At 40.3% G+C, this 12,321-nt stretch overlaps 1 protein-coding gene across 1 annotated transcript in view; it reads right to left on the bottom strand.

Annotated features, from left to right (window-relative positions):
* The window catches only part of LOC104513920 (poly [ADP-ribose] polymerase 8-like), a gene marked incomplete at its 5' end in the record, with an annotated part of 28,128 nt that overhangs the window by 11,697 nt on the left and 4,110 nt on the right, over positions 1–12,321 (bottom strand). The window contains 3 exon segments of the mRNA XM_010157423.1: positions 9,472–9,567; positions 9,671–9,724; positions 11,985–12,321. The exon segment at positions 11,985–12,321 is cut by the window's right edge and continues 13 nt beyond it. Of these exon segments, the coding sequence (XP_010155725.1) occupies positions 9,472–9,567; positions 9,671–9,724; positions 11,985–12,321 (487 nt within the window).

Genomic DNA, 12,321 nt, shown 5'->3' with positions numbered 1-12,321 from the left:
AATTAGCCGGCACAGTAAACATGGGTTCACAAAAGGAAAGTCCTATTTAATTAGGTATCCTTCTATGATAAGGTCACCCATCTGGTTGATGAAGAAAAGGCGGTGGATGTAGTTTTTAGCAATTTTAGTAAGGTTTTTGATACTGTCCCTCACAGCTTCATTCTGGACAAGTTGTCTGACTGTGGGTGCACTGTGCACTGTGTGAAGAACTGGCTGAAGGGCAGAGCTGAAAGGGTTGTAGGGAATGGGGCTACATCTGGCTAGTGACCGGTCACCAGCGGTGTTCCTCAGGGTTCAATTCCAGGGCCAGTTCTGCTGTTCAATATATTTATCAGTGATCTGGATGCAGGAGTTGAATGCGCTGTTAGCAAGTTTGCTGATGATACCAAATGTGGAGGTGCTGTTGACTCCTGAGGGACAGGAGGCCTTGCAGAGGGATCAATTAGATTGGAACATTGGGCTGTGACTAATGGGATGAAATTTAACAAGTCAAAACCCCAAATTCTGCACCTAGGAGAGAGTAATGCTGAGCACAAGTATCAATTGGGAGAGGAGTGTCTGGAGATCAGCCCTGAAACCGAGCTCTGCAGTACCACACTTGTAAGTGCAGGGCTAGTTCAGGTGTATCGGTACTGAACTGACCACACACAGCACACCCAGCCGGGCAAGAGAGGTGGTTATCCCGCTGGATTCAGCGTCGCTGCGACCTCATGCAAGTGCTGTGTGCAGCTCTGGGCCCTGGAATTTAAGAAGGATGTGAAGGTTGTTGAATGTGTCCAGAGGAGGGAAACAAAGCTGGTGCCATGCTGGAAGGCAGGTCCTGTGAGGAGCATCTGAGGGCTCTGGCCTTGTCTGGTTTGGAGAGAAGGAGGCTGAGGGGGAACCTCATTGCCCTCTGCAGCTTCCTGGGGAGGGGATCTGGAGAGGGAGGTTCTGTGCTTTTGTCCCTGGTATCCAGTGACAGGCTGGGTGGGAGTGGTCAAAGCTGCGTCAGGGGAGGTTTAGACTGGACATTAGGAAGCATTTCTTTACCAAGAGGGTTGTCAAACACCAAAACAGGCCTCCTGGAGATGTAGTCCATCCCTAAGTCTGTCAGTGTTTAAGCGGCATTTGGACAATTCCCGTAACAACATGCTTTAACTTTACGTCAGCCCTGAATTGGTCAGGCAGTGAGACTATATGATTGTTGTAGTTCCTTTCCCACTGAAAGAGTCTATTCTGTCTATTCTTTACTATAAGCTCAATGGAGTCAAGCTACTATAAGCTCTATATAGGTATACACACTGCCAGAGATCAGGAGTAATTTATTTAATACCCTATCTCACTATAAATATGTAAGGTAAGCTCTCTAACTAATCTCACAATATTCATGTGATACATGGAACATGCTGCTGAAAGATACGGGAGATACCACAGTAGTAAGCAGACACAACATGTAGAACAATATGAGTAGACTGAGGCTGAGTAAGAAATCTCACTTGTTCTGTTTGGTTTTGTTTTGGTTGATCCATATTTCATTTTTTGATCTTAATTTTTTTCTTCATTGTTGGACATCTTATATACCTTTTTCTTTTTTTCTGTTACTTCTCATATATACAAGTAGATGACCATCAGGCAATTGTGGAGTGCTAGCTGGGCAAGGTGCACTTTGGTAAGATCTTGGCAACAGGAAATGCTACACAGCCATTTTACTCTCGGTAAAAAATAAAGCATTTGAAATCTCTACTAAAGTACTGATTTTATCTGGAGAGGCTTTTTTCATAGAAAGGGATAAAACCAGCATACATTGTGGAGTAATGATGAGAAGGACCACAGCATTATTCCACAAGAACCCTGGAATTCCACAAGCATCTTGGCTAAACTCTAGTCTGGCTAAGCGTATTTGTACACCTCCACTTTTCTCCATAGCTGAATGACATTTATTCCAGTCCAAAAACCTTTCAGCTCTGTGTGGTGTACTGTCTCTGGAACATCAATGCTACTGTATTTCAGTGGTGGCTAAGAATCTTGCATTCAAAGGACAGTGAATTCTAAGACCTCTTCAAGCCAACAGGAACCCACTAAGCCCAAAATTTCACCCATAATTAAGAAACCATAACTAAGTACTTTGGGATCAAAAGCATTCTAAAAATGTAAGCTTACTAATATAAGAACAGTTATATCAGAATTACCAGCCTATGCATATTTTTACAGCTAAATACAAACAACTGGTATTTCAAATATTGTTTTATACTATTTTACTATTCATATTTTATGGGAAAAAATCAAATAGCAGAGGTGTCTGTATCAGAGTACATATTTCAAAGAAACCAGCTTCAACATTTCGTTTTGCTGTTCTACTGTTTCCTGCTTTGTTCTAAAGGGGCCTCAGTCTGCGGTTTCAACACAAGATGGCACTGTAATGAGACTTCTTGACTGAAAGAAAAATGATTGATACAGAGGTTTTTTAATCACCTTATTGAATATATTTCTTCCCCCCCACCCCCGTATAATGGTCTCACAGGTCTTTAAAATCTATTCAATACTTCTGTTTTACCCATGGCATTAGTATTTGTAAATGAGGAATAGAAGAAGGCATAGGCAATAAGATAGACATTAGCCACACAAATTATACTATGCAAAAGCTTAAAAAGATCACAGAATTACAGAATGGCTGAGGTTATAAGGGATCTCCAGAGGTCATCTGGTCTAACAGCCCTGCTCAAGCAGGCTCTCCCAGAGCTAGTTGCCCAAGACTGTGTCCAGACAGCTTTTGACTGTCTCCATGGATGCGGACTCCACAACCTCTCTGGGCAACCTGTTCCATGCTCAGTCATCTCCAGAAAATGTGACAAAGGTAGAAAAATGTTTATTGATGTTCTGATGGAACCTCCTGTGTTTCAGTTTGTGCCCATTGCGTCTTGTCCTGTCACTGGCCACCACTGAAAAGAACCTGTCTCCACCCACTTTGCACCCTCCCTTCAGGTATGTATAGACATTAATAAGCCTTCTATTTTCCAGGCTGAACAGTCCCAGCTCTCGCAGCCTTTCCTCCTATGTGAGATGCTCCAGCCCCTTCATCATCTTAGTGGCCATTTGCTGGACTCTCTGCACTAGCTCCTTCTCTCTCTTCTACAGGGAAGCCCAGAACTGGTCATGACATACCAGGTGTGGCCTCACCAGTGCTGGGTAGAGGGGAAGGATCACCTCCCTCACCTGCTGGCAATTCTATTCTTTATGCAGCCCAGGATGCCATTAACCTTCCTTACTGCAAGAGCACGCTCCTGGCTCCTGTTCAACTTGGTGTCCAACAGGAACCCCAGGTCTTTTCACGCCAAGCTGCTCTCCAGCTGGATGGCCCCCCGGCATGTATTAGTGTCTGGGGTCGTTCCTCCCTAGATGCAGGACTTTACACCTCTCCTTGTTGAATGGCATGAGAACTCCTGTCAGTCCATTTCTCCAGCCTGTTAAGGTCCCTCTGAACAGCACCCCACTGCTCTGGTGTATCATCACTTCTCTCAGTTTTGTATCATCTACAGACTCACCAAGGGTACAATCTGCTTCACTGTCCAGATGATTAACGAACATATTAAAGAGGACTGGACTGAGTACTGTCCCCTGGGGTACACCACTAGTTACTGGGCCCCAGCTAGACTTTGTGCCAGTGATCATCACTCTCTGGGTCTCGCCGTTCAGCCAGTTTTCAGTCTACCTCGCTATCTCTGCATCTAGCCCATGCATCAACAGCTTCTGTCTGAGAATCTTATCAGAGACAGTGTCAAAGGCCTTATTGAAGTCCAGGCAGACAATACCCACTGCTTCCCTGACATCTACCAGACCAGTCACTTCATCACAGAAGTTAAGCAAGTTGTTCAAGCATGACTTCCCATTGGTGAAGCCATGCTGACTACCCCTGACAAATTTTTTGTCCTGAATGTGCCTGGAAATGGTTTCCAGCTTTAGCTGCTCCATCACCTTCCCAGAGATCAAGGTGAGGGTGACCAACCTGTACTTCTCTGGGTCCTCCTCTTCTGGCCTTTCTTGAAGAGGGGAGCGATATTTGCTTTCCTCCAGTCTTTGAATGTGGTAATGCATGCTAATATATTTCTATTATACTTCTTTTAATCATATCCTTAAATATAATAACCACTTTTGTTAATGACTTATGATCTCATTATATTTAAATGTTTGTAATAAAAGTATATTCTGAATTCCTAAAACAAGATATCTCTCTACTATTATAGCAGCAAAACTGCTGCATTATTAAAATGAAACTTAGTCCTTCCCTAGAATATTATTATCAGCTCTAGAGTAATAGGAAGAATTTCAGATAGCATTAAAAAAAAGTTAATAGCCTTCTAATATAGAACCAAAAAATGCTGAAGTTTCTTTAGTGTCTGCTTCAGAAAAATACATTTTTTTAGCTAGATGAACCAAATAATATGGTTGAAAAGTACCTTTGGAGGTCAGTTAAGTGTTTTTATTCTCTTGTACATAACTAGCTTTATCTAAACTTCAACTTTTAGACAAAGCTAAAATTAGCTTTCTCTAAAGCTTTATCTAGCACTAGAACAGGTTACCCAGAGAGGTTATGGAGCCTCTATCCTTGAAGATTTTCAAAAGCCAGTGAAAGACAGTGGATGAAACAAGCTCAGGTTTCAGGCACTTTCACTAGAGACACATGCCCCATGGGAGAATATCTCAGTACTTCAGAACAGGTTCTGCGGAATTCATTAAAATTCCTTAAGTTTACTTCTAATATTTAGTCTAATACAGTATTTTGACAGAAACGAGGATAATCTATTTAACAATTTTAACAACACATACGTGAATGACATACCAACTGTTTGAAAATGTCAGAAAAAAATAATTTCAAAATACTTTTTTGAAACAATTCAAAACCAGCCATTAATTACAAATAAGTAATAATCCATGCCTTGCTATCTAAACAACTTCTCTGTTGAGAAATTCAGACAGTAACATGAGGCTAGCAATTCAAATGAGCAGACTCTCACTGTTTTCAGTAGGTTTACCAGGTCTGCCTTCTCTGTCTCTCCTTGGCACAACACCTACGTCTGACCTTGTACTCCCCTCTGTTTTCCAAAGCCGAGCAAATAGCTACTTCAGAGGAGTCGGATGGCAGAGCTCCTGAGAGCTGTGCAGCACAGGCCGTCTTACAGGAGGATGCACTGTGATTCTTTACACGAGATAAGGGAGATGTTTGGATGTAAAGGCTGCAGTCCCAACCCTCGCTAAGGGTTTCAGAGCTGTTTCTTAATCCTTCTATGAAGAGTGAAATATGTTGGATTCACATCACTGTTAGGCATAACCACATGAAACAGTATGGCCTATATTATGCAAGAGGTTAAATAAATAATACTTCTTCTCAAGATCCATGTATTCATCGAATTTTCCTTGTGCCTTGCAGAAAGACTGCAAATCATGCCATGCAGTGATGTCAGGGAATTTGCAGTTTTCAGTGGCATTCTATATAAGTGTATATATCTAAACATCCAATTTAGCTTTTATAACCTTGAGTAAACTGTAAATAATCATTAGATCTCACTCTGCTCCTCAAATAAATGCTAAAGAAACATGCTATGATGAGAAGTTACATTCATCCTCACATCACATGGAAAATGTGTCAATACCTACAGGAAAGCATTGCCTACTTTACTTTTTTTTTTTAAAGGGGATGGAATGAAGACCAATGAACCATTGTCTTTATAAAGAAGAATGTTACAGTTTCATGATGCATTATAGTACTGTTCCAAGACTCCTTCTTCCATTCCAGAGAATCTTTATCTTCTTCACAGTAATACAGCTGCAGTTCCTTGTGAAAGCATTAGGTTTGTGAAATGTTTTGAAGTTACCCCATATACATATGTGGTTTTATCTACACAAACACTTGTGGAGTACACAAGGAACTGTGTCTGTAATTCTGGTCTTTAGTATTTCAGGGAACTTCTGGAGCTCAGAAGAAAACTGGTTGTTCTGAAAGATACACACTTTGCTCCATAAAGTAATACCCAAGACAAATCTTAAGAGTTTTGCCCTTATTCATCATCACTAAGTGACTAAAGTAGCCTCTTTATTTATCCTCACTAAGTGACTAAGACAACCTAACAAAATCCAAAGCTTCCTGTGTACAACAGGTTCCCTGAACCATAAGGGAACATTTGGATAATTAGATTAGTACTGTGGGCTCTGGAGCCAGACAGATGTCCGTTGTAGAAGCGTAAAGCCAAATGTATGCAGCCGTGTTATGCAGCTGTTCTGCAACAGGCATCTTCCATAGGTTGGTATGTCTGCCCCAAGGATCTACTGTCTAAATTAAGCTATACAAAAAGACATATCGCATTGTCATCAAATTGCTTTTATGGGAGAGGTGTCAAGGTTTTAAGAAAGCAAAGTAAATTGAAATAGATATTAAAAACATAACAGCCCCCAGAAAAAGTTATCTAGGAAAGGCAAACACAGTACTGAGAGGAAAGCTTGTGCTGAGAGACTGAGTTAAACATACTTGATGACTAAGATAAACACATAGCCTGTAGAGCAAATCTGCAGAAAGAAAAAACTTTATATCTCAGTTTTATGTGGCATCTTCAGCTGTCCTGAGGATGAGACAACTGAATTATGCAAGTTATTAATAACTAGCACAAAAAATTACACCCAGGTATGAGAGTTTACAGAATTAAAAAAATGTAATTATTATGCAGTGGCAATTGTTGAATTTTTTAAACTAAATTTCAAGACAATTTATTAAACTACACTATAGTTCAGGAAAGGTGTCAGGCTGACATACTGGAGGATTACAGAATCAAATTCCTTACTGGCTTGTTTGCAATTGCGTAAAACTCCCTTAAATACCAGAAAAATCAAGCCTAAATAAATTTCAAATTAAGTTCTTAAGCAGTAACTTTGCTATGCTTTTATAAATTCATATACCTTCTTTGTTCTTGAAAAAGCGGTCCAAAAGGTAGAAGAGAAACTCATTATTAAGGATACACACACCTAGACAGGACCCTCTCTGCAGAGCAATGAAGAGATGGGTGAACCATCCAGAGCAATTTACTCTGTGGCACCTATTGTGATAGAAGCAACTACAGACAGAGCCTGTCTAAGTAAGGCCTTTGAGATATGGATAGCTGTAGAAAATGGGATTTATACACAGAATCTAAAAATATAAGCAAGGTTGTGATCATTATGAAACCTGGTGAAGTTACAGTGGTGTCAAAAATATGAGCACTCTAAAGCTCTTTATGAAGGCGAGGAATACCATACAAGAGATCCTTTAAGTGACATAAGGCTATACTGCATGTAGCCTTGCCTCAAATGAAAGCCCCCTGCATTCTCCTTAATAAAGTACTGTATATTTCAAGATCTGCTGCTGCAGCAATATTAAACATAAAGTGCTCTTTCAGTTGGGTCATCCTTTATTTTCTTTATATACATTATATATATGTATAGATATATGCCTGTATGTGTACGTGTGTGTGTATGCAGCTGAAGCATATAAATAAACCCTACAACTGATTACGTTAGGCTGCCTCTGCCAGAGCTCTCAGTAGAGTCAAGCATAAATTTCCTTTAGACCCTTTGGCAAGCTCCTGCCCAATTCAAACTGAGATCCTTTCTCACTTTCCACAGAACTGCAAACTCATTAATAGCTCTATATTGCTTATTGAGTCATTCAAGCATACACAGAGAATGCTAGATTTCTTCCCGCTATCTCCTTCTCCCTGGTTTATATAAGGACACCCTTTCACTTTTGCAAAGCTTGCTAGGTTATGCTGCTTGCAAAGGCACTGATGAATATAACTTTCCACTGTTTTGAGGCACTGACAAACTCTTAAACAGATAGCTAAAATGACCCCTTTAAGCTGAAGACAGCGAAAAGTAATTCTGAGGGATTTTAATCTCGAGGGTGGGAAAGCAAGAAAAATAATGATTTTTTTGTTTAGAGCACATGATTTTCCATTCTGTTTGCTTTTAATAGGTCATCATGTGAGCAGGAATAAATCCTACTGTTTGCTTTGTCCTATGGACAATAGCTAAAACCTGGTAATTTAAATAACTATATTATCCAAACTTTACTCACTACCCAAAAGTTACTCACTTTGTCTTAGCTCACCAGGTCACCGGTAATACGCATACACACAGAAGTGCATTCAAAGATGACCAACAAGGAACTGATGCCTTTGCTACACACTTCTAATCAGGGTTAGTTGCTGACAAATATGGCAGCAAACTATTTTTTTAAAAGGTAGATATGAGCTTGAAGAGGCAAAAACCCCCACCTGATAGAGATACAGAGCTTTAACCATCACTTAAAATCGTGTTAACTGAATATGTAGATGATTTTGCAAAATTTATTGGCAGCCTATTTGCATACCATGCCTGCAGTCAGAATGCCTGACTGTGGTGCTGCTGTCACAGGGGGATGGATGATGCTGAGGTGACTTCTGCTACCCTGTAAGCAATAACCTTCCTGAATTTAGTTCCATGGAACCATCATAAATGATATCTGCTTCATCTTATGTGCAGCTCCTTGCCACACTATGGAAAAATGGGCAGATGAGGTGTCAGACCATTCATATATTGCTATTAAACACTGTTCCATGGCTTTAACCTTTTAAGGTAACTCATGTTTCCATAGGATTCAGGACAGGTGAAACGAGAAGGATTCTAAACAGCAAGATCAGTCCTAAAGGTAAGAATTTTATTCTTCTAATATACTCTTTTACAAAGCTGCGCTAACCCAGTAGCTCCAGGCAGACTGTGTCTCTCATGACCAATCTTACTCTTTTCAGTGAATGCGTTCACCAACAGCAAGAAAGGGTCCAATATTCAGCATGAAAAATTCCTGGTTCCCAGTTATACAGGAGCGAAAGGAAGGAAGACCTGCCTAACTGGACATACCTTGGGCATACTGAACCACAGCAGTGCCCCTGGACCAGGTCACAGCTGGATCAGACACTTCACAGAGCATCTCCTTCTACTACCTTTTTTATCGTGTTACGGAGGATGGCTCATTCCAGTGGCCCATAAGCAAAAGAGGGTCAGAAAAACTTCAAAGCCTTGTGACATTAACACCAGTGTACCTGGATATGGCTTGATACGAGCTAAAGGACTGAAGTGACCCTAAACTTTTCAGGGAGTGCCAGAGGACCAGGAAAGCACTCTAATGCAATTTTTCTATCTTACCTGGCTGTGACTACTCCAGCACAATAGTGTCCAGTGCACTACAGCCCTCATTTATGCTGCTATGATATTATATAAGCCTGGGTTCCAGCTCCCTTGCTTTCAGTAAAGCTTTTTCGCATTTACAGCAGAACCTAGTTAATGTGTGTCACATTTTTGCATCTTGAAAGGGTATCAGGATGAAATGCATCCAAAATAATTCAACAGTTCTATAACAAGTTTGTATGGTCCATTGCTACTGAAGGCATTAGAAAATACATTGTTTATCCCAGCCAGCACATCACTTACCCTCAGCATAGGGCCATTCTGGAACACATGGGGTTCATCACAAACTACACAGTATTCATTCAATACTGGTATCCGCTGCTCAGCAAATTCAATAGTCTGAGAACAATGGAAATGAGAATAACAACATCTGCTTAAAAAAAATTAACAGTCAGCTCATGCTCCACAGTGTTTCATAAATGGGTAAGATATGACATCCTACCTGCACAAGAAAGCCACGGTCTCGTACCGGTATGCATTTTGCACCATAATTTTGCTGCAAGGAAAAAGTTGAGGCAACTTCAGTGTTGGTAGACTAATTATAAGAAAATGGTAAAAATCTGTACTTTTTGCATGCAAATACGTTAGACAACAATTGCATCTAAAAATATCTCCTATTTGCATAATCCAGCCATTAAAAATAATCAATCCTTTTAATATTTGCTGAGTGTGAGATAGATTTTTAGCATTTCTTTTTAGTTCTTAAATCTGATGAGGTTTTGTATCTCAGCATCCACAAAACTTCAACCTGAAATGGAAACACCAGTGCCTTCGCTCCATTCTAATAAACCGGCTGTTGGTAATTTCCACTGAATTTGAACTGTGTACTGTTTATCCAAATATGGGCTCAGGCTTCAATGACTCATGTAACTCTCAGAATGGCTGCAAATCTTCTTCGTTTGTATTTATTAAGATCTCACTTCTGTAAGCACCACACTAACAGATCTCTGTGCTCAGATCCCACTCAAATTCTTTCTGCCTTTTTCCCTCAACACAACAGCAACATAAATTAGAAGGAATTTCTATTACAGGAGTCAGCAAGGTACAAAATTCCCTCTAGGCTGACATCTATTTCAATCAAAACTTGTTTTGAAATAGTTAGATCACCTCCATTTACAGCTTTTTTTGGTTTTGTTTATAGGTTTAATTCCTTTCACATCTCTAACTGCTTAATTGGGAAACTTTTCCCTCTTTTTCTCCTGGGAAACAGTCCTGATTGTATTCATACATGAGATTCAATATTGTAGCTGAGAACTGAAGAGAAGTTAGGGTCCCAGTTCATCACTTCCACATTCCATTGACTTCAAATCACAGTTAGGCACCCAGGCTATCCATACACGTGGTGCCTGCATGTAAAATGTGAAATGGACTCTTGATGGCCTCACGCTAACATCAGTCAAACTGCACCTGCCTGTGTATGTGATGATTTTCCCTCAAAATACATTCTAGCAACAAATTACTGGTAGTTTTTATAGACTGCCCAGTAGGGCTTGCATTTCTTCCATATCAGCTGATAACATCAGTAATGAAACCACTTCATCTACTCATCATCTTATCAAAACCAATGGGACTTTTCCTGCTAATTTCAGGAGAGAAAAGTCTTGCTATGTTAAGACATCCTTGCCTGAATCAAAAAAAAATGCATTTCTCAACTGTGACCAGTAAAAAATTTGTTGTCTAACCTTAAATTAATTTTGCTGTGTATATTACAGGAAACAACCAGACAGAATGTATATAAATGATTTTATGATAGTATATCACTGCTTTTAGACCTGATGAGTACAGCTCACAGCTTATGAAACTGATTTGCCACTAGACATAGCACAATCAATGTAATTTCGTTATTCAGAATGCACTATTTTGAATATATGTATGGCATTTTAAGCAAGAATAAGCTTTTTCTCAGTGAGAACATCAAGGTACCACCAGGCTAAAGGAGTGGAGAGGACTACCTCCAAAGCATCTCTTCCCAATCTAACACAGAAAACAGACTGGTGCCTTGAAATAAACAGACTCACTCTTCTTTAAAGTATAAAAGCCATCTTTTAAAAGGCAGATCAGAGGAATTAATTTTGAGAGCTCTTTCTTAAATTTAAACATATGTGCTACCCTTTGTTTTCCCAATCAATGCTGTCTCTGGGGAAAGGGGGCCACTGCAGGCCTAATTCATTCTCCGACCTCCACCTGCCACCAGTGTGTTTGAAGGTTATACTTTCCACAAACCACAAATGCACAAGGAGGTGAGCTGACTCATGACTGCACTCCTTTCAGCATGATGATGATCACAGATGCAAAGACCTGAAGGAGATGTGACTTAGCACCCAATGAGCCATTGGACAGTTGCTTCCCCCATGAAGCAAAGAGGGAAATGAGAAAAGACCTGTGTCACCAAGCCAATTTTGCAGCACAGAAGCACACATTCTCCCTTCTTCCTGCAGCAAGAAATAAGGCAGGGAAGGAAGTGGATAACTGAACTTTTCCTATGGCCAGTAGCTGTACATTGAGCTGTATTCAACATGACATATAGCATCTCTGTCTCAATCTAAGCAAATTCTGTTTTAATAACTTAAACATATCTGCATGCACAGTTGTTTAAACCCTTCTTAAAAAGCTGACTCCATTGCTCTTGCTTTCCAATATATTCAATATATTCCCTAAATATGTCCTAAGCATGAATACCTTTGCATAACTCGCATAACAACACATTTGGAAAACAACAGGAGGAAAATGAGCAGAATAAAAGAATTATTACGCACAGCAGCTTGTGAAGGTGATGATGAAGATGGTGTTAAGATACCAATAAGCCCTGAGGTAAGAGAGAGCCTCCTGCTCTCTGCTATGGTGGACTCCTTGAAAGGCTCCATTTTGGATGATTTAGGGGCATTGGCGTAAGTTTTGCTGAGTAACTTGTGATTCTTCAATCCATCCAGTTCCTCCATTCTAAGATTACTGGAGTAGGACCTGCTTAAAAGTTTGTGGGGCTTCAAGGTGTTGTTGTGCTCACATCGAGGGTCCCCAGAACAAGACCTACTTAACAGCTTATGGGGCTTTAAAGTGATGCACTCCTCCTGCTTGACAGCTGCAGAGCAAGAA

Source organism: Eurypyga helias, unplaced genomic scaffold (genome assembly GCF_000690775.1).
Source record: "Eurypyga helias isolate BGI_N326 unplaced genomic scaffold, ASM69077v1 scaffold5938, whole genome shotgun sequence".
NCBI lineage: Eukaryota > Metazoa > Chordata > Aves > Eurypygiformes > Eurypygidae > Eurypyga > Eurypyga helias.
The sequence above is the reverse complement of the archived record's forward strand: the minus strand, read 5'-3'. Positions and strand labels throughout refer to the sequence as shown.